Source organism: Euprymna scolopes, chromosome 11 (genome assembly GCF_053919585.1).
Source record: "Euprymna scolopes isolate OS-2025 chromosome 11, ASM5391958v1, whole genome shotgun sequence".
Lineage (NCBI taxonomy): Eukaryota > Metazoa > Mollusca > Cephalopoda > Sepiida > Sepiolidae > Euprymna > Euprymna scolopes.
In genome coordinates, this window is record NC_136492.1 from 74,445,173 (window position 1) to 74,469,106 (window position 23,934).

General features: G+C 32.5%; 1 protein-coding gene across 1 annotated transcript in view; it reads left to right on the forward strand.

Moving 5' to 3' along the window:
- The window catches only part of LOC145287910 (dehydrodolichyl diphosphate synthase complex subunit nus1-like), a 60,182-nt gene that overhangs the window by 28,007 nt on the left and 8,241 nt on the right, over positions 1–23,934 (forward strand). The window contains exons 2-4 of the mRNA XM_080135858.1: positions 1,392–1,514; positions 15,481–15,636; positions 22,301–22,400. Coding sequence (XP_079991984.1) covers positions 1,392–1,514; positions 15,481–15,636; positions 22,301–22,400 — 379 coding nt within the window. The remainder of the gene's footprint in view (positions 1–1,391; positions 1,515–15,480; positions 15,637–22,300; positions 22,401–23,934) is intronic.

Genomic DNA, 23,934 nt, shown 5'->3' on the forward strand with positions numbered 1-23,934 from the left:
TTTGGAATAAATTTATTTGAATAAAATTTTAATTCATAGACCTATGTTGTTTGGTCTTGTGTTTTTTGGTTTTTTTTTTTTTTTTTTCACTTAAACTTTTCTCTTCTAATTTGTACAGCAAAAACTTTATTAGTACTATTGCTGTGACAAGTTTGGATGGATTATTTCCCTTTGATTTTGGGCCTATATATTGACAGTGTTATGGTTGTGCAAAATAAGAAAATGATATAGATTTTTACAACACACTTAACGACTGGTTTTAACTTTTTTCACAAATTCCAAAGACTTCCACATTACATTACTTCCCCCCCCCATCACTCTGCAATCTGTTTGCGATTTTGTTTCAGAAATTTCTAGATTAAGATGGATAATTTGTATTATTCAGACAATTGTTCTCATCTTGAGTGTTATTTTCACATCGTTTCGGCTGACCTATGACCTTCTTCAGGTGTATCTTGTGTAATTCCAGGATCTCCATTGAATTTTGAACAGTAATACGCAGGTAAATTTTGTGTAGATTCTCAAAGTTCGACAGAAAGATTCCAGAGTTCAACAAGATACACCTGAAGAAAGAAGTTACGTCGGCTGACATGTGAACATGACACAAGATGAGAACAGTAGTCTGAATAATCCAAATTGTTTGCCGTTGTTTTCTACTAAGAATTCACATTACAAGATTAAGAATGTGCAATTTCCTCTTAAAATCATATTTCACTGAACTCTATTTTACTGGTATGTCAGTCACCCTCAAGAGTAAAAGAAGATAGTAACTATTTCAAAAGTAACATCTCTCAAGCCCCACGTGATCTCGCTTGTCCAATCAGAATCTTTATCTCATACCCCATTCCCTCCCTCTTGACTGTTTAGCACCAATACGATGTATCGATTCATGTTTTTTGTTTTATTTAAATTTTTCCAGTGTAATAATACATTTATGCATTACCTTTGGGACGCAACATTTTGGGTACCTTTTAATGACTAGATAAAAAACTATGTTCATGTAGTCTCTCTGACAACCATCACACATACATTATCATAATTGTATCTTTTGACTCGTGTGAAATTTGGTTATTCTGATATATCAATATATTAACATTGTCTTTCAGTTCTTTGATATTAAGATGTTGAAATCTCAGAAATTTTCTCACAATATTTTATGGTTGATTTAATTTCTTATGATATTTTGATGGTTGATCTAATTTCATAATGAAATTTTTTTAATAGGATTAAAAAAAATTTTTTTTATGCTGTTGCATTTTTGATTTCAATAAATATTTGATAAATAAATTCAAAAATTTCCAAGTTATATAGAGGCAAGTAAGAGACATGAAGCAATCACGCAATTTTACTAATATTGAGATTTAAAGTTTTGTTTTCTTAATTCTTTGCAGGTGATTTAAAAAGAAACAGCTCAGTACTGCACAGTGCTTTGCTGAAAAGGAAACAGGAGTTACTGGGAGCTGAAGGCAATGTGTATGAAATATACTTGGCTCCTGGCCCCTCACAATCTATAGGTAAGCCATTTTTTTTTTCAGCAGATATATATATCAATCGTTAAATAGGAACTAAAAAAAAGGGGGAATCAAAATGTCCTTAATATCTTAGGTAGAAAATCTACCCCACAATCCTAACATCATATTGGAATATGTTTTTAAATTGTCTAATGAAAGTCAGCAGCTATTGAACCTAAGCACAAATTTTAGTTTCATCATATTTACAAACTTTTGATGTGAACCTAAAGATCTTTGCACAACATAAACAGTGATACCAAATTTAATGTTTGTAGTTCAATTAAACGAATTATGACCATTAAAATTTGGTTATAGTCAGCTAATGTACTTCCTAATTTCCGGTGTAGCACTACCATAAGCTATGAATCAGTTTCTTCGCTTTTTTTTTCTCTCATGCCTATATCTCCCCTGTGCATGTTTTTTTTTGTTTTGTTTTTTTTTAATACGTTTTTCCTTTCTTTTTTATTTTTATATTTTCATAAACATATATTTATTATATGAATTCAAATAAAAAACCTTATCTTTATAATTTCATAAACATTTCTTATAGAATTTCAAATAAAATAAACTTTTTTTTTTAAATTATGAAAGTGCAAATAAAGACTCCACCCTATCGGTGGAGCATCAAAATACGCCAACTGCCCCTCTGTAAAGGATAAAAGTCTCTCAATGAGGCTACCTTTTGTGGGTGGCGACCCCGTGATGCATTGGGATGGGATCCTGGTGGTTGAGGGTATTAGAGGTCAGGATTAAGTACCTCCACTTTCTAACATTCCACTTCGGCCCTTACCTAGGCTAGACGGGCGGTCAGAGAGGCCCGAACAAGACCCAACATCTACTACCAAACAAATTTACCCAGAGTAAACATACAACTGTGGATAAAAGAACATAAGCCAAACTTATCTCCCTGCTGGGAAAGATAAACAAGATCCTAACAAACGTAGACGTTAGGAAGGGCTGGCTGAGAATTAATCAACATGTGAAGATCATTAACTCAAACATGGCTGAAAACAAATTTATTTGATTTTGGGGTGTGTTGAATATTGTGGCCAATGCTAGGAGAGACTCACATAGTTGAGTATACTGTTTTGTGTAACTCTGACCTGTCAAGGCGATTGGGTTTCCCCCTTGATATATCCCAATACTAGGCTCCGTGGTGGGTGGAGAGCACAGGCAATGAAAATGAAAAGTAAAAACTAATGTCTAAAAACACAAACAAAATACCCAAAAGATCTCTATCCAATTCAGAAAATGAAATAGAAACAGAAAGACTTTCCTAGGTTTTATGTAATGGAATCTTTGGGAGAAAAACGAATATCTAAATGATTTCCTTTCCTAATAGAAAAGTCTATTAAACTTAATGAAACCTAAAAATGTAAAGAAAATGAAAAATGGAAATTTACTAATAGAAACAAAAGTAAAAATACTAAAATTAAAAAAAATGAAAATATTTCATGACATAAATGTCAAAATTACTCCTCATAATAAACTTAATCAGTCTAAAGGAATAGTAAGAAGCAGCGAGTTATCCCTCGGCACACCTGAAGAAGTGCTAAACGAAATGAAAAAACAAGGAGTTATAGAATAAAAAGAATTTCTATAAAGAAAACAAATGAAAATTTCCAACATCTTCACTTTTAATACGTCCAAAATACGACAAAATATTAAAATTGAATACCATATAAAACCCATGGAAATCTACATTCCAGCCTCTCTAAGATGTTTCAGTTGCCAAAATTTTGGACATCATAGAGACGTATGACGAGGAGTAACCACTAGTGTAAAATGTGGCTCAAAAGATGAAAATCATAGAGAGGGAGAATGTCAAGAAAACAAATCTTTAAATTGCCAAGGAAACCACTCAGCCTTCTCCAAATCCTGTGAATGCTGGATGAAAGAAAAAGAAATAACTAGAAAACACAAAAGAAACCTACCATTCTTAGAAGCAAAAAGAATATATGAAGAATCAATCCTATGTTAAAGTGGCAGAGACTCAAATAGTCAACACCAACCAACCAAACAAATACAATAAATTAATAGAAAAGTTAATACACTTACACCAAAATGAATGGACAGATTTCCCCCCCAAAATTAAAAGCACCATACCCCCAAAAAACTGAAAAGACTAAACCAAAGGGGAAAAAAATGAAACCAAACAAGCATTAACTTCATCTCAAACTCAATAGTTAACTTAAAATTTTGCGGTTTCATTTTTCTTGATTCCATGTGGTGTCTCTATCTTTTTTCTTTTACTTTTGTATCAGTTTCCATATGGCCAGTTGGCAATTCATAGCTTGTGTGGGTTAGTTTCCACATTAAAAGGTTTTCCTTAAGATTTCAGCTGTTTTCGGGATTACTGTCTGTTATTATTATTATTATATAAGTATCATGAACAGCATCTTTGCATTTATTCAAACCTTTTGTTTTCTCTCCACTGGCTACCATGCAAATAATATTTTGACCTTATTTATTACTGTTCATATTAAATTGATCAGTATACCCGTTCTTTTGTGAGGGTCTATGAAATAAAATTCTTCAGAAGTTTGTAAATATTTAGATAAGTATGTTGTTTTGTCATTTAAAAATATTGTACCTATTTACAATGCCTTCCCACGGGACAGAGTTAGACACCAGGGTCGTTTTTTAACGTGGAGAAAAGGTACAAAAATAAAAATTGTCTCAGTCGTGAAGGATTTCTCCTCCACCGAAAGAGAACAAATGGAAGGGCAGCATCTGAAGAACAGATACTACACTTTGAGATATTAAATCTTTTATTTGTGTTAAAAATACAGTCAAAATCAACGATGAACAAAAAACTTAGGCACTTGGCCAACATGCCAAGTAATCATTTAAAAATATTGTAACCCAAAAGATTTATTATACAATTTTTGTCTGGATATTTTACCATTAAGCTCTTTTCAAATGTATTGTTCATTTAAAGTACTGTTTTTCTCCATATGACAGTTGTTGACCTTTTTGTATTATACATACTGATATTTCCTACCTACATAAAACTGATTAATTTGTTACTTTTACATTAATGATTTTTCAATTTTTAATTTGTCATGTGTAACGTGATATAAGCAATAGTGCGGATTGTGATATAAATATTCTTATTGCTTTTTAGAAAATTTAAAATCTAAATGCAATAGCTTAGTGTTCATCTAACTTTGAACTGATTTAAGTATGCCAAAATGTAAGTGTACCCAAATAATCAACAACGTATGAGTAAAATGTGACTGAATGAGTAACACCCGAAGAAGGAACATGGTCAAAAAAATAATCGGCAAAGAGATAGATACAGTGTTCTACGGACAAATTTATCTTTAGTTGATCTTGGACAACTAAATATTTTCGTTTACTAGCCAAATAGAAGTTACTAGTCAAACCCACATGATTTTTAGAATATGACATCTTCGTTCCGTGACAAGTACGTACATCATAAACATTTTTCTTTATTGCATTTTTTAAATAAGTGTAATTCTAAATATGCACTAAATTTTATGTTAAGACTTGAAAGTAAAAACATTCAAATTTCTGCAGATGTTTTTTAAACAGCCTTCGTTAAAATAAGAGTATATTGTTCTATTATCTCTAAAAGATAAGCGTTAGTTCTAGTCGCCATTTTGAAAAATCACTCGCAAATGCGATTGATTCACTTGCAATGTAGAGCCCTGAGATAACAATCTGAATAAGAACAATGAAACTATCTTAAGTGTTTTTATATTGCCAAAACTGTGCCAATATTATCTTGTCATCATCAGGCATACTTCATCTGTATGTGATTCTTTTTATTTATTTATTTTTTTTTAAGTCAATTTTCACCCCCAAACAAAGCACAGTGCCACTTTGAAGTAGGGGCTACTATCGAAGACATAAGTTGCAGGAACATTATGAAGGGAGATGAGCAGCAAGATGTCTGTTCACATTGCAGTTGAACTTTTGCATGTCAGTACAGTTGGGAAAGCAGAATTCCGAAAGGGAGTTCCAAAGTCTAGCAGTTCTGGGAAATAAACTATTGGAGTAAAAGGCTTTCTTACATCTAGGGATCTCTACTGTGTAGGGGTGGAATTAGCTGCTTGTTGGGTTTGTCGGAGGTATTTACGTTGAGGGGAGTACAAGTGCTTGTAGTTCGTCAGAGCATTCACCATTAAAATACTTGTAGAACAGGCAGAGGGATGCAACATTTCGTCAATGGGACAGAAGCTGAAGCCTAGATGACAGTTCAGGACCTTTCAGATTGGCGACTCTCTTTTAAACCCTGTCCAGCAAATGCACCAGCCCAAATGTGATAACAGTACTCCATACATGGGCGAATGGTGGCCTTATAAAGATACAGGATACTTTCAGACAAGTAGCTTTCTAGCACGGTAGAGAGAACCCACCTTCTTCGCAGGAGCCTTGGCAATGCTCTCAATGTATCTATTCCAGTTCATGTTCCCTGTGAACATTAAGGCTGAGGAGTTTAAAGGAAGTACTTTCAGGTAATGTGTTTTTGGCCATTGCTATTGGTGGTAGAGAAGGTTTATTGTAATTATTGAAGGAAACAAGCTTAGTCTTGGCAGCATTGAATGTGACCATCCGTTTTTGTCCCCATTCCACTACAGATTGGAGGTCTTCATTTGGTGTTTCTGCCATTTCCTTAGATATGTGTTCATTTGTTTACCCATTGTGCCTCTTATAGAGAGTGGTGTCATCAGCAAATATACCCATCTCCGAAACAATTTTATCAGGGAGGTCATTTATGAATATCAGGAATAATAAGGTCCCAGGATAGACCCCTGAGGTACTCCCGCATTTATATCGTATTGTTTAGATTTATGACCGTTGAGGACAACCTGGATTTTTCTCTTATTTAAGAAGGATTTAATTGCATTATGTATTCTTCCAGTGATACCATATGATCTGAAGACCATCGTGCCATAGCCTGTCAAAAGCCTTAGATATATTAAGCGCTACCGCTGTACCCTCCCCTGCTTTGTCCACTGAATGGTATATATGTTCAGAGATTGTAGTTAGGATATCTGCTGTGGAACGGGCTTGCCTAAATCTATATTGATTGTCGGTCAGAAGTTTAGCAGCTGTAAAGTGATGATAGTGCTACCAGATCAGACACTGGAGATACTGCTTTCTTGAACTAAAAATGTGCCAAAATGTGATGTTTTTTTTTTGTTTTGTTTTTTCCCCTTTGCAATGCTCATGTTCTGCAAAACTATAAAAAAAAATAACAATTTTTTTCTTGAAAGCAACCCAACTAAACACCATGAAGCATAAAAATTTTTTCCAAAATTGTTGGATTTGGCATTAAATAATCAGAAAAGGCTTGATGTGCCATAAAACAAAACAACCTAATCATCTGTATGTGAATGTTTTCTATGCTCAAATGAAAAGTGAATAATTGCATGATGTAAATAACTGAGGAATGTTATATAACTAGAATGGAGACAAGATCTTGACAGCAACATCACAGCATTAGTTGAAGTACCCGTGATTTTTTTTGTCCTGACAAAGGAGGGATAATTAACTCCCACTCATTTGTTTGCACTTTTCTCCATAACCACACCTTGGATTTGAAAAAGTTTTTTTGCACACACATTAGTCATGTTGAAAGTAAATTTATGCCAGAGTAGATTTTCCAAGATATCTCTGGTTGCTCCTCTAGGGGGCATTATAGGGGTAAAATTGTCCCAAACTCAGTCATCCGTTCATTTGTTCGCACTTTTCTCCATAACCATGCCTTGGACTTTTTGGAAATTTGCACAAACATTAGCCATGGTTAAAGTAGATTTTTCACTTGTGGAGGGGTGCCCCACATGCTCATTTTTTATATATTTTTTTTTTTAACAGATAGCATTTGAAGCAGACATTTATTTGGGTCTGTGTTAATTTCCCTTTTTTCTCAAAAACCATTATAGGAATGGCAAGTATCTAAAGTACATTTATATCGACAGATTAACAGGTATGGTTTTGCAATATCCTAGTCAGAGAAATATAACCTGAACAAATCTAAGAACCATGATAAAAATTGTGGTGTGCATTCTTGATAAAATTTTTGTCAACCTGATGCAAGTAATCCCCATTCACCTATAATGTGACTGTAGAGACCTAGACGACCCATGTAGATTATGCCTTCATGAAAAATTTGCTATCCTGTACTTTAAAGAACCCCAACATCTATTAAACTGTAGGAGAGAAATAGCGAACAACTGTGTTCACAGGATAAAATTTACTCTAGGATAGAGATACAAATTAACTTTAAAACAAACAAAAACAATAGAAAATAAATAAAATAAACATGCATATACATAAACTATCATATATATATATATATATATAAACTAACATAAAAAAAACCTAACCTAGATTTAAAACAGGTCAAGACACTAGATATCCAGGCTAAATAGAACACACACAAAGAATCAGGTCAACCAGAGGTCAAATGGGCCTTTGTCCTGTAAGTGCATGTTCATTGGCTGATAGGAAGAGCGCGGTGGATACTAGAAAGCTGATTGGCTAACTAAAATCTCAATAGAAGGTGCGTATATAAAAACAACAGACAACCACAAAATTCGTGCATAAGCTTGAAGAATCCTAGAGTGGATGAAATGCGGAATATTCAGTGTAGCTTAATCGCCATATATATTTTATAAATTACTGACTAGCTCTACCTACGTATTGAGCACTTTTGAAGTAAATACTTAAAGTTTATGCATAAATTTATACTTTCGTATATTAATTTTATGTGAGTAAATGAAGTAGTTATATATACAGGGTATCCACAAAGTCTGACTACATTATGTAGCCAGACTTTGTGGGCATTGTGTAGATTATGTAGCCAGACTTTATGGACACTCTGTGTGTGTGTGTATATATATATATATATATATATATATATATATATAATTATTACTATAATTTTTAAATACCTATGGACATTAATGTTCCATCCTTTCAGGAATCTATCAATGCAGGGAGTTATGATTACAGCTGGTTGGGAGATTTGAACCTGGCCACAAAACCATCTGACTCTATTAGCAAGGAACAAGTCTGGCTACATAATCTACACGGTGCCCACAAAGTCTGGCTACATAATGTAGTCAGACTTTGTGGACACCCTGTATACACACACACATGCACATATATATACATACTTTTTAAATATACAAATGCATACAGATATACAGAACGCGTATGTGGTAAGAATAAGCCATGACACTCTTAATTTAATTGTTTGGGGGTTTTTTTTAGGGGGGAGGGTAAACAAAAACTCAACGCATTCTGTTAGATGTTTTTAGTTTGTTAATTTGGTTAGGAAGACAAGAAAAAAGGTTGTAGTTTATCATCATACCCAGAACAATTTACAATCTTTTTGTGTATATGGTTTCGAATTTTCATTTTGGATGCCTGAAAAAAAAAAAAAAAATCAAGATTAAGTTCCAAAAAGTTCAGCGATAAAATGCTTTAATTTTATCTTTGTTACTGGTTTAGTAAAAATGTCCGCTATATTATTTTCAAATTCTACATAATTAAGAGTAATAGATTTTTTACTGACTTTATTTCTTACTAGCGAGGGTAACTGGCGTTGCCCTGATTTTTAGAGGCGAGTGTTTTTTTTTTGGGGGGGGGGGGTAAATGAAAACAAAACGAAGTCATAACCCTGTTTAAATATCATAAAAACAATGTTAAAACTATTAAAAAAGATTGTGTAAAAAAAAAAAAAAAAAAAACAATTAAAAAGTGAACGTGATGCAATATGAACGGTCCGACGGTACCCGTGTGTTTGAAAAATCCCCAAAAAGTTGGAGGGGGGGGGGGGGCTCAAACTGGAATCATTGAGGCGAAAGCGCTAAAAAAAAAAGTGATGAATTAACTAAAAAGTGAATTAGGTCAAATATCAATTCCGCAGTGAAGTTTGTTTTGGTTTAGTTTCAGTAGTCACATCACACTCGAATTCTAAATAGCAATACACATGGCCGTTAAAACGCTTTAGATAATCACAGATTTCAAGGGGTTTCTGCTAAAATAGTAATATATTAAAAACCAAAGCACTTTATTTCTTCAAAATACCACTGTTTTGTTCAGACATGAATATACTTTCAAATGAATTAGTAAATAATAACATACATTATATATTTTTAGAGTTTTAAGCAAATAAAACGATACACATGTGAACATCATAAAACAGCATTTTCGGTAAGATTTTGTAGCGACCCCCCCCCCTCCGGATTTCTAAACATTCGTACCGTGTTTCTGTTATGAATTTTTTAATGAAATTTGGAAATTAGCCAAAAGAGATGTCATTTTTAATAATTTTGAGTGTCCGAAATTCATCTGACCACTCGTTTTTTGTTGTGTTAAAAAAAAGATTTCAAAATGATGAGTATTGAAAGTTTTGAAAAAAATTTTCTTCAGACACTCACTATTAAATAAAACAATCTTTTTACTATGTTTATTCATTAAAAAAATGATTGGACAGTGTTTTCTCTAGTGGTACGTAGCAATTTAAAAACATAATATCCGAAAAAATCGTTATGAATTTGAATCAAGACTTCTGTAGTAGTAATGATAGTAGCAGCAGCAGCGATAACATGGTGTAAACAGACATTTGTTTTTGTTTATTTTTATTCCAAATCGATTTTTGTTTTAAATTGAAAATCTGGTTATAAAAAAAAAATCTTACATGTTTAGTTAGAGCTATTTTGGTATCAACCATACAAATATTTTAAAAAATTGGGTAGTAGTAAATTTTAAATTATTTTAACAAGCAAAAATGTGAAATATGATGTTTTGGTTCACGTGTATGAACGGTACACACACTTCTAATTTTCGTCCCTTAAAAAATGTTTTCAGTGAATTATTATCAAATGGAAACTAATCTACCCGATTATTAAAAAAAAAATCAATATTTAAATATTTGTAGGAGGCGCTCAGTTAAAAAAAATAACAACGGTAGGAAAAGACATGAAATGTAATTAAAAATCAAAATAACATTAATTCAAAATTTTTTAATAATTTGCCAGCTTTAGCAAAAACTTGTTTCTTTTTTATATTTAAATAGAATTTAAATACTTGATATTTTTCCAAGCATCATGTTTTCTGTTAGAGGGACGTCACTTTTTTAAATAACATTTAGTTTTGTCTGTTTGTCATAATTCTTGTAAAGTTTCACAATGGGTATCAAACACTCTCTTAAAAAAAAAAAACTCGCTTAATTCTATGTCTAATCCTAGGTATGAGTGGCAATGTAGCAATCAAGATCTGCAACGGTTCAGTCGTTTGAAGACGGAGACTGATAGCGAACTGACTTGCATCCAAAATTCAATATTTTTATAATGAGGTCCGAGGCTTCTCATTGGTTGATTGTCCTAACCCGTAGTTATGAATAAGATCGTCCAAACTCTGGTAGTCATATCCTCATTATCAATCAAAAAACTTTTAACAAAAATGATATATAAAGTAAAGGTATTATAATGAAAACTTATTTCAAAATACATCATTTGAAATCAAAATTAAAAATTCTGCAAGAACTTTCTTTTCAACAGAATAAATTTATTCCTGTGACATTTCCTCTTTTGGAGGAAGCCGGTTCAACCTGCCAAGGGTGAGAGAGTCTATTATGGCATCACAAAGTATTCTGAAATCCTTTTACTTTGTTAAAATTGGATGCATCAAAAATGTTTTGTCTATTGATCTTGTTTTTAAAATTTCTTAAATTGTGAAATGTGTAAAAACAACAATATTTTAAATTAGAATATTTTGAAAGTAAGTTATACAATTTCTTCATGTTCAATAAATTACAAATAACTAAATGTACTTTTGTAATATCTATTCACATTCACAATCCATTAATTGAAGGTACTAAGTGTATATGCCACTTAACAATGTACTAATATTCCCTCAACAGGCCACGAGTCATCTAGTCCATTTATAAAATTGTTGTAGGTCAGTTATAATCAAGGTAAACAGTGGTATAGTTAACAAAAAGTGTATTAGGAAAAAGAATGTTACAAAAGTACGTGCCATGATTGTGTGAGCCATAATTGCCACAAGTCACTACTCAATAATAATAATAAAAATAAACTATATTCATAATCTCTGGGTAAGTCCATTACTCCTGAAATAGGTAGATCAGCTTACCCCATAACAAAAATTTAGTTTTAAAGACATTTTTAATCATGAAAATATGTTAAAGTAAAAATGTTTCCAGAAAGAACTTCATATTTTTTCCTCTTTGTGTCTAGAATCAAAGAGAATTTCCCTGTGCAATGTTTTTTTTTTTTTTTTTTTTTTACATAGGCGCCACTGCGTATCAAGGCCGATAGGCCACTCAAGGATAAGGGTTAAAGAGTGTACAGCAGTCAAAAGGACAATATAGTAATCGGTAGTAATGGAAGTTCAGTAAATTTGTTAACTTAAGTGGAACGGCTCATCAGAAGCTTGTTCACGTTGGACTTGAAGACAACCATATTATAGACAGCTGGAAAGCAGGAAAACGGAAGACCATTCCACAGGCGTGCAGTTCTAAGAAAGAAGCTTTGATCATGGAATCTATGTTTAGGTTTAGGCATATATAAAGAGTGGGGGGAATTATTGATAGTGTTTTCAGCTAGACGAGTGTTTCTTGTAAAAGTTTGGCGAGGGGAGACCATAGATTCAAGCTCAGTCAAACACTTTCCATGAAAATAACGATATATCAGAGACAAACTCGAAACATCTCTTCTGTGAGATAGAGGTTGCAAGGAAGAGAAAAGGACATCTCCCACCAGGCCACAAAGTCTATTTTGAACCCTATCAAGGCAGGACAAGTCCTTTCTAGCAGCTCCTGCCCATATGTGGCAACAGTATTCCATATTTGGACATACCTGGCTCTTATATAGATAGAGAATTGCATCAGCAGTGATCGATCTACTGGATCGATAGAAAGATCCCGCCATTTTTCCAGCAGCCTTGGAAACAGATTTGATGTACGTATTCCATTTAAGATCAGGAGTAAAAGTCAAGCCCAGAAGCCTGTCAAAACTTGAGGCTTCTCCAAGACGAGAGCCATTCATTTCAATTGATGCCAGATGTGGATCAGAACGTTGATGATGTAAAGAGAGAAGCTTAGTTTTAGATGCATTAAAAGTAACCAGCCACTCCTTTCCCCATTGTACAACATGATCAAGATCAGAGAAGAGAGAATCGGAGAGAACTTGGTCGTTTACTGTCTTAGATGTGCTGCCATAAATGGTAGTGTCGTCAGCAAAAATGTCTACGAATGATGTAAGGGTGTGATTTGGAAGATCATTAATGTAGATCAGGAAAAGAGTTGGGCCCAGGATGGACCCCTGAGGGACTCCAGCATTAATACTGTGAGCTTCTGATTTTTGCCCATCAACTACTACTCTTAGAGAAATGATTTAATAATTGAGAAGACATTTCCAGCTATACCATAGCTGGAGATCTTGTGAAGTAAACCTTTATGCCATACCCTATCAAAGGCTTTTGATATATCAAGAGCAATTGCCCTAGAAAGGTTGCCTCTGTCAAGAGATTCGCTAATCCTATGAGATATAACTGTAAGCAAATCTGCTGTAGATCTAACAGAATGGAAACCATATTGTGTGTCACTAAGAAGGTTAGTTTTGCTGAGATGGTTGATTACTTCTCTATTTAACACAGATTCCAGCAACTTACTCATGACGCACAGGAGACTTATTGGCCTGTACTGAGAGGGGGATGAACGATCGTATTAATTCTTAAATACAGGGCATACTGATGAGATTTTCCAGGGTGATGGGAAGCAATTCTCCTTAAGACAACATTTAAACAGTTTTGTAAATATGGGCGCTAGTTCTGGTTGAAGTTTTTTGAGTACTATAATTGGAATACCGTCAGGGCCGGTTGCTTTACTGGAATCAAGGTTTTTGATTAACTTGGCAACATCACGTACAGATATTTGTATATCACATAGTGTGTTTTCTGATACAGGAGTAAATATTGGGGGTTGGCGGCCTTGGTCGCAAGGGGTAGAATTAGCTGCAAAATTCTTGGCAAAGAGTTTGGCTTTGTCTGATGCTGACGAGATTAACTCGGGTCCATTGATGATAATGGGATAGAGCATACGCTTCTGTTCAGGATTCTGTTTGCTATTTGCCAAAACTGGTGGGAACCAAGCTGCTGCTCAGCTACCTTTGGGCTTGATGGATTGAGCATATAACTCTCTTGCATTCTTCATTACTTTCTTACAATGGTTGCTGGTAGTCCTGAAAGTGGCTTTAGTTTCCATACATCTATTACGTTTGAAGCAGTGGAAAAAGTGATTTCTGTGCGCAACAGCAGCAGCCCATTCTGGAGAAAACCATGGTTGGCTGTTAGGTTTTTGCTGGAACTTTTTCGAGGGTATGAAATGGTCTATACCTACAATTAACGATTCCGTCAGGTCTGATACTATCCACATCCTTTTTAAACATGGAACGCAGAGGTAGATCCAATATAAATGTACGGAAACTATCCCAGTCAGCCATAGTGTATCGATATACTGTACGATGGAGAGATACGTCTGAGGACTTATTACATTTAATTTTTATCTTAATTGATACAACTGATCGGAAGATCCAAGAGGAGACAGAACGGAAACTGAACATAGTTCAGGGCAAGTTGTGAGAAAAAGGTCTAGTAGACTCGCATACTGGCCATCATTGTCGGGCACACGGGTTGGTTCGTGAACAATCTGAGTGAGGTCATAAGCAATGGAGAAATCATGACAGAACCTCCCCTCATCATCGGTCTTTGAGTGGGTCTACCATTCCACATTGTGAACATTGAAGTCTCCACTTACGTGAATGTTAGCTGAAGGATAAGCTGATAGAACTTGGTCAATTTTCTCAGATATGCTTTTAAAGATAGTAACTCTGCTGTTATGGGGGCGATAGAGAGATTGATGCGGTAGTGGAGCTAGTGCAACCTGGAAGCACATATAGGCTAAGTTAGGATCTTCTCTGGAGATGTCCCTACCACATGGAAAGCCATCTTTAACATAGGCACATATTCCATGCCCATGGCGATCTTGGGGTCAGATTTGGAAGTTAAGTTAGAATATCCTTTAATTACGAACTCATTTAGGGAAATAGTCTGTCCAATTCCGGTTTTGCTTAAAAATAAAAAGTCTGGTTTAGTCTCCTGTAATTGGGCTTCAACCTCTGGAAGGTTAGAACGTAGACTCATAATGTTGGAGAAGGAAACATGGTAGTGGGGGTCTACGTTGGAAGTTGGAGATCCGGGTTTAATCATGTATTTTTTATTGAAACTTGTTATGATGGAATTTTGGAGTTTGTGAACTAGGTCATTAGACTTGCTTAGAGCAGGACAGAGAGGGGAAACTAAGAGAAAAGTAACGAAGAATTTTTTTTTTTTTTTTTTTTTTTTTTTTGTAGCACATGAAAAGGTAAAGCCGTAACAATTACCCACTAATATGGCATCGAGACCCCCACCAGAAGCTACTGCATGGTCCAGAATCCATTCACCAAATGGCAATACAGCAGCCCCAGTACTTTGCACCTGCTGATAGGACAGCCTCCTTAGTGGTTAATCCAAGATTCGGGTCCCTGACTATCAGGCGGATAACATCAGCCCAGATAAAATGTTTACCTCCAGCACCCTTACTAGTGACATGGCTACAAGGATAAACATAGAAACAGAAAATTTCCGCCATCTTCTTTCCAGGAAATTCTCATCTGTGGAACACATTACCATGAGACTGCTTTTCTGCGAGGTGTAACATGGTCATCTTTAAATCTCATATCAGCAAATGCTTGTCATAAACCAATCCATTAAGAATTATTGTTTGTTTATTGCATTTATAATTTTCAGTCGCCTTATAATATTTTTCATTAACTGGTGACTTTTTAGTAAAAAAAAAAAAAAATTGCTGAAATGTGCTCTAGTTTTATCTCTTGTCTTAATTTATGAGTGATTTCTTTTATTTTAGGTTCTACTAATAAACACATCATTGTGAATATCATATCCCTTGATGATGGCCGACAGACATTAGTCGAAGCAGCGCAGCATCTCTGTGAAAAAGTGCTACAAAGACAGACCAAAGTTGAAGATATAGATTATAGTGTTATAGATAAATTTTATCATGGTAAGTCTTTTACGTTAATCTCTTTAAATGGTTAAAAAACATTCACCCTGGTTATATCAAACAGTAATTTCGTGTTTACTGATTTGTATTGTGATTTTCTTGAAATAGATATACAAAATTAAATAAAATAACAAATAAGACCTTTCGTTTGTCCATTTTTGTTCATATGTCATACCAATACAACAGCCAGTTCCCGGCATTGCTATAGCCTTTTTTAAACTTTTCCATATATAAAAAAAATATTACTTAAAAAAAAAAAGAGATTATCTTCACATTTTTTTTTTTCTCTTTCAGAAACAAAATTAATATATTGGTCTTATTAAAGTGTTTATTTGTGCTTTGACATTTTTGAGATGATGCTTGGTAATTTGTATTAATCAGACTATTATTCTTACCTTGGTTGTTACTATATTCAATCTAAGATAACTTTATTTTGAGATTTGACCTAAATAGCATTTAAGCTGACATATCGAATTTTAATTCTGACTAGTGCATTTTGATTTGTTATTGTTGTACAATGTTATTAGCAATATAATAACATAATTTGCTACAGTTTTGTTTTTAATATTTAGTCTGGCTCAGACAATTGGTAATATTGAATTATTTTTCAATTACAATAAAAAATTCAAGTGGAATAACACTTATTTTTAATTAAACAATATAAGGAATTGTCTCTTAAAACTAAAATGTCATTCTTTTATATATTTATATATATATATATATATATATATTAAAAATATGCAAAGATTTTAAGCTAAAATAACTTTTCTGCATCTCGTGCAACACTTGGCCAGTACAACTGGTATATCATTTCTATAAAGGGATCAGTTCAAAATTTTGTCCACGCCACCACCCCCTTTGACTAGAAGCTTCTCAAATTCAAAAAAGATTTACCTGTCAGATTATATAAACAAACGTTTTGAATATAAAAACCAAGATGAGAATAGTAGTTCAAATATCCCAAATAATGCCACACCTAGTTTGTTGTATGGTATAATCATGTTGACAAACCAATTCCCATTAGATTACCGAAGTTAAGCAATGTTGAACCTGGTTAGTACTAAATGGGTGACTATTTGGGACTACCAATTGCTGTATGTGGGAGAGCTCTCTGCTTATCATCTTGGATTTCTTACCATTAGATTCTTGCAATGTATGCTCAGGAGAGATGTGGTTGGGATTACGCAGCCCTTGCTTCACAATGGACTCTCCATACAAGCATGTTTACAGGGGTATCCATTGTCTCAAGAGACTAAACAAACCTTATTACCACAATGTGTAAATGAATAATTTCTTTTTTTTTTTTTTAACAAAGTTATTGATTATGCTGCTTTGAACATTTGTTTCAATCCATAATCTCATTTCAACTTTTAGTGATTGTGGCAGAGGATCTTTTTCTATCTCTCTCTATATCTAATATATATATATATATATATATATATATATATATATATAGATAGATATATCTATATATACAAGGTGACCCCCCCCAAAAAACAGGACATTCAATTGTTTATCTGAGCATTTTACAATCAACTGAGAAAAAAAGGCCAAAGACCCTAGTGTTTTGATGTGATGTTTTGAATATAATAAACTAGTTATGACCAAAGTTTCATTTCATTCGGACAAAACACTAAGAAACAGGGCCTAATTAGAGTTGGGGCTCGTTTTTTTTTTTTTGTTTTTTTTTGGAGGGGGGGGCACACTGTATATGAATATCTTTGTATAGAATAATATCAAACTAATGAATGGGTCACTATGAATTTTTAAATATATATTCTTTGTAATATGGCTACTTTTTTTTTTCTTAACCATTTAGGGAGTGTGTTCATCCAAATTCTCTCCTCACTACAAAAAATCTTTTAAAATAAGTTAGATATAAACAATTTAATAGAAAAAGAAGTACTCTACTTCAAATTTGGAGTTGCAATACACCGATGATTGGTGCATGTGCGTGAGCGTCAATAATATGCACGTTTGGTAAAATCCTAAACTAATGGAATATGTATTGTAAGCAACAGCTTGAGTAATTCCAAATTTCATGCAAATTTTCACCATTATTTCCAAATTCATCTTTATTTTTAGCATATTAGTGAACTTATCACCAAAAATGCCAACATACTTTTTCCATTGTTCCCAACCTTCATAATATGATATAGTAGGGTAGACTAGACTTTCAAATCTTGGTAGATCAACTGGTCTAGAATATAACTCTTAAATAGCATCAGCCCGTTTTTCTTTATCCCAATTTGGATTTCTGCTGCGAGATTTAAATGAAATGAAGTTATGAAGAATGCAATTGGTGATTGTGCAACTCTTACTTCACTATAAACGCATACTCTTTATGCGGGTATCTGTTGTCGAGGCTAGAGGGCAATACTATATGAATATAAATTTCAATTGTTCAGCTAAAAGAATTGACTAAAAAATTATAAATTTTAATGTGATGACAATTTGTAAAATATAATTTTTCTATTTCTTCAATTTGATTACCCATTGTTGCTATTCAGTCCTGTTTTATGTTGCGCTAAATTCATATTTGTCTTCATGAGCAAAATTCCACCGGAGCTTTGCCAAGTGGTGAATCACCTATTAGTTGTAGGCTTATTCAGACTCTTGAGTTGTACTAAATATCAGTCCTATTTATGAAGTTTATCATTTAAACTGTTTACAAAAAGTATATGCTTACAAAACAATTATTTTTTAATAGACCAGAGTTTTATTTAAAGGACAATTGAGAATAAGGATATTAAAATATGATGGAAGCTTCTAATGTTTTGAAGCACAGTGTACAAAAACAAACACAAATATCTATTGTATTTTTTTTTTTTTTTTTTTTTCTTCATCAAGACTTAAATGTTATGGAATCACATAATGGACATAGCGTTGTCTCTGATGATAACTAAGGAAATATGAACAAACATTGAAGCTGTCTCTTATGACTCGTTTTTGCATTGGATATCATTCACCCAATGTGTGACTTATGCAGTATCAAGACTGAGCACGCCAGATGTTTCCACTGAGATAGGCTGAAAAATGAAAGCCATTAATGGACAAACAATTCATATACAAAACATATCAGTTTTGGCTTAAGATTTGATGTGCCATAAAACCTAACTAACCAAACACTTATACATATGATAAAGGTCATTTCGAAAATCGCAAGCTATTGCATTTCAACATGCCAGCACACCTCAAAATCATGGTTTACATAATATTATTTTTTTATTTAAAAAAATTTTTTTTTTGTCTTTCAATTAAAATTAATTTTTGTCTAGATTTGATATAATCAACTTTTAATCGCTTGATTTCTAAATTCAAAGAAATTGGGTTTATTGAATTTCACACTCAAACTCTTCGTGTTCATAACATCAAGGATGGGGGGGGGGTTCTTTGTTTTTGTTGTTTTGACCATGACGTGATTTTTTAGAAACTTATAACTTGAATTTTTATTACATAAACAATGTCTATACATTATTTTCTTGACAAGTTTTTTTTTTTTTTTTTTTTTTTTTTTTACTTTGCTGTCTAGATTGTCATTTTATGAGGATAATTCAGTGAGTACATTGAAAACAACCTTCACACTATTTACCTTGAATGGATCTACGTCTATATGTGACAGCTGTTGTTCTACTCATTTAGTTATTAGTTTTATGGAGATTTTGTGGAAAATAAAATCTGGTCGCTTAAGCCCATCCTCCATTTAATTTTTATTTTTAGCATCATATTTGCTTTTACAGTCACAAAAAAATGGCGCCTAAATGGTGACGCTCCGTCAAGTATTTGCGGAGAACTGTTAAACTTTTATTTTATTGGAGCTGTGCTTAATCAGCATTACTCAAGTCTTTTCAGTTTCATTTTACTATTTTTATTTAAATTCTGTTTTTTTCTTTTTTTTTTATATGATTTTAGAAGTTAAATTTAATTATTACATTATCGTTAGTTCATTAAATAATTAATTCAACCAAATTATTATAAAATTATAACTATTTTTAAGATAATGTTTTCATTTCTAAAATTTTTTATGTTAAATAACTTCATAAATTTTCAATTTTTTAATACTTAAGGATTTGCTAAAAAGTTTAATCAATTGAAACTTCTTTCAATGTTCAAAGAATCATGAAATAATTCCATTTTTCCCCCAACTATTAACAAGATTAAAATTGTCGACTTATGAAGTGGAAATGCATTATGAGGAATTTAAATTTTAATTTATTTTCTTATAGGATTTAAAAAAATTTTTACAAATGGTCATAAAAGAAATTTAATTATTAGTGTTATTTGTTGTTGAATTAACTTGTTATAAAAGAATTGTAAAAAAAATACTATTAAAACTTTTTTGATCACAAAATTAAATCCATAAGACATTGCATTTTTCTTTTTTTCATAAAACAGCTATTTTTAAGAATTTATTAATTTTGTAACTCTTAGAAATAGTAAGCATTTAAACTGTTGAATAGAAACTTCTGGCTTTAACTTAACAAATTCGCAAGTATTAAAATCAAAACGTTTAGAAACAATTTACATCAATAATTTGTTAAGTATTAAAAATTACTGTGACAAAATTACAGCTGTATAATTGGTTCAATAAAAAACAAAAATGATCAAATACAGCAGCATTCACCCTAGATTGATTGAACTGGTTTCCTCCAAAAGAGGAAGTTTTTGAGGAATATCAAATCCACAAGCGACCTTCAGTCGCATGTATATCCCAATCAAGGGAGATGACGATGTTAGGTTTTTTGCAGTTCTTGCAGGGAGATGTTGACATCCTCTTGAATACAGCACCTGGTATCTCAAATGGTCACCTATCTAGTACTGGCCAGGTTTAATATTCCTTAACTTCAGTGATCTAATGAGAACCGCTGTATCAATATGGTTAATGGCCTCTGTTCTTTCTCTGGAAATGATAGATAGCCCTTGTAAGAGTGCCTGCATATATAATCGTGAAGCAAATGTTGCATAATCTTAATCACTCTTCTCTTGAATTGGCAAGGAGAAGTCCAGGGCAACTGAAAATGCCGAGATAAGTAAAAAGCACATACAGTACCTGGTATGGTCACCCATTTAGTACTGACCATGCTCAGTGCTGCTTAACTTCAGTGATCTAATGTTAACGTGATTATGCCGTATATAATAATCAAATGATACTATACTGATTAAATTTTACTTGTATAATACCATTTTTAAAGAGAAATTGAAAAAAATAAATGAATTTAAAAGAACCACCAGGCAACAGTGAGTAGGTGTAGTTATTATTTATAATAAAATATTAATTCTTCCTCTCACAGGGTCAGGTGTGCTTGAATCATTGAATACATTGATTTTTTTTTTTTAAGTATTCATTTTTATTTTATTCCATGATGGTAGCAGCTTGTGTTATCAATCATTAAAAAATACCAAGATTTTAATTTGTTTTGTGCTTTTAAAGAAAAAAAATAATAGTAATAAATCAACTCGTCACCATTGCTCAAGCTGAATGTTTACAAATGATTACTCCATACACAGGGAAAACAATTTATTTTGCAGGTTGATCGTGAAGAAAAAAAAAAATGGTTGCTTGTATTGGATTCAGATTCAAGAAAATAAATTAACAAAACTTTTACCTTTCTGAATTTTTTATTATTTGTATTATTCGGACTGTTGTCCTCATCTTTTAGTGTTATTCTCACAACGTTTCAGATGCTGTAACCTTTAATCTTCTTCGGGTGTATCTTGTCGAACTCAAGCTTTTTGTTGAAGTCTGGGAATTTGAATTTGTACAGAATTTTAAACATAATCTTTTATTTAATCCACAGGGGCAGCATATTCTTGCTCTATTAACCATGACCACGTAGAAGTTTTAAGTAATTAGAAATCTGAGCATGCTACTCCCATGGTTTAAATAAAAGGTTATGTTTGAAATTCTACACAGATACACCTTGAAATTCTGACAAGATACATCTGGAGAAGATCAGAGGTTGCATCATCCGAAATGTGAGAATAAATAGTCTGAATAATCCAAAACTTTTATTACATAAATTCTAAAAACTAAGTTTTCTGTCCTTGTTTGGGAATTTTTGAGATGAGGATTGATTATTTGGGTGATTCATACTACCATTTTCATCTTATATTCACAATGTTTCGACTGATATGACCTCTGACATTCTTTAGGTGCACTTTTCAAACTTGGGAACTTTCAAACTCTAGACCTTGTGTGGAATTTTGAACTGAACCCTTTATTTTATTCAAGGAAGTAGATTGTTATGTCATCCAAGACCAGGTAGAACTATTAATTTATTGTTTGTAGTAAGGATTGAACCATCCACATTCAGAAGACTGTTACTTAGAACCAACACTTTTAACCATTAGTCCATATAGTCATGTAGACATGACTTGACACTTTTACCTGGTTATGGTTGATGGAATGAGAATAATCTACCCCTGAGGATTAAATGAAGGATGTAGTTTAAAATTCTGTACTGGTTCCAAAGTTTTAAAAATGAATCTGAAGATGACATTGTACAAAAAAAGAATACTAGTCTGAATAATCCAAAAATCTCTGTGTGGCCCCCGGGGGAAGGGCTATTTGAAATTTTATGTAGATCATCATAAAAATATATTTTTTTTTTTTATTTTATTGTAACATTAATGAATGTCTATTTTTTTCTCTCCATTTTTCTAGCTAAATATGGTTGTCCAGATCCTGACCTTATTATTAAATTTGGCAAAGTACATTCATTATTAGGTTTTTCCCCTTGGCAATCACAGTTTTCTGAACTTTTGTAAGTATTGATTCATTTTTATTTTAAATTTTAAATATTTTTTCTAAACTAAATAAATTTTTTTTTAAATATCAAACATAATTTTAATTTAAAAATAAAGAAAGGATCATTATATTTTAATTGATTTGTGACAAACGTAATTATTCTTGCTATCAATTGTGTTCGTTTGAATTGTTTTATCTAATGTTTAGTGCTCAATTTCCTAAAATAAATCTATATATAAATTACAGAAATCCATGCACATATACTCAAAGAATCTATTAATTCCCTAAACCAAACATTTTTTCCTTTTTTTTTTTTTTTTCTGCTAGTTGAGAATGGGGCACCCTCTTGCTATCTCATATATTCCAACTAAGAGATTTCTTTTAGATTCTAACCATCTCTTTTAAGTGCAATTCTTTGTATCTCTCTTGCACTTGGTTCACCAGGTATATTTTCCAAGTAGTTTTTTTCAAATTCTTTTTCACAGGTCCTGTTGCTCCTATAATTATTGAAATGGAGATTTTCCCAAGATTCCAGTTTAATTTTCATCACTTTTGTGTTTCCTTATAAACATAAAATGATGCTAAACCTTATGTCTAGAATCCTTATTTCAATTTTGATCAAAATCCATTACATGGTTTTAGAAAATGTCTAAAATTTATGACTTAGGTTTAAAATGTCTTAAAGAAGAAATTGAAGTTCAGGGAATCTTGTTTAAATTGGTGTCTGATGTCATGTTACATTTGATGCAAATCTGAAATATTTAAATGAGAGATTGTGCGCATGTTGTTCCCCCTTAAAAAATACTTTAAAAATACTCCAAACAAATTGAAATTTGGAGAATATCTATTAATTTATGTTTAGTATCTATTATTAAAATTCACAAAAGTCGAAGATAATGGATTTTCCTGAAAGGCCATCACATCTTCTTTATGACCTTTGCATAAACTAAACTAAATAAAAGCTACATTACCCACCCTTACACATATCAACTGTTTCAGTATTCATAATGATCAGTTAATTAGTTTGAGAATGAATTCTATACATACAGATACATAAAAATATACGCATATATTAGAGATATTGTATTGTCTTTGCTCATATTAATGACAAGCAGAAAGCCTACTTCACTGTCTCTGAAGAAGTGGTTATGATTAATCTTTAAAATTACGTTGCTTTCATTTCTTTATTCAATAAATCAAATGTCTACTTTGTAAAAAAAAAAGAAAAAAAAATTATAAAGCTATACTAAAGTATGAAAAGTAATAAAAACCATAACCTGTGATGATACTTATAAATCAATTTTTGGTTCATGCATGATTTCATTTTTAGAGAGTGCGTGATCATCCAATCGAATAACCTTACATACTATTAAATCAGCTACATAAAGTACAAATATCTTTTTGTGTTCATTTATTTCGTAATATTGTTGGGAAAGGTATGAACTCCGTCTACCCCCTTCCCTCCCCTTCATTATATGTAAAATATTAACTTTGGTGTGCACATGCCTTTCATTGCTGGAAAGGAGAGCTAATTCATGATGTAATCCTCC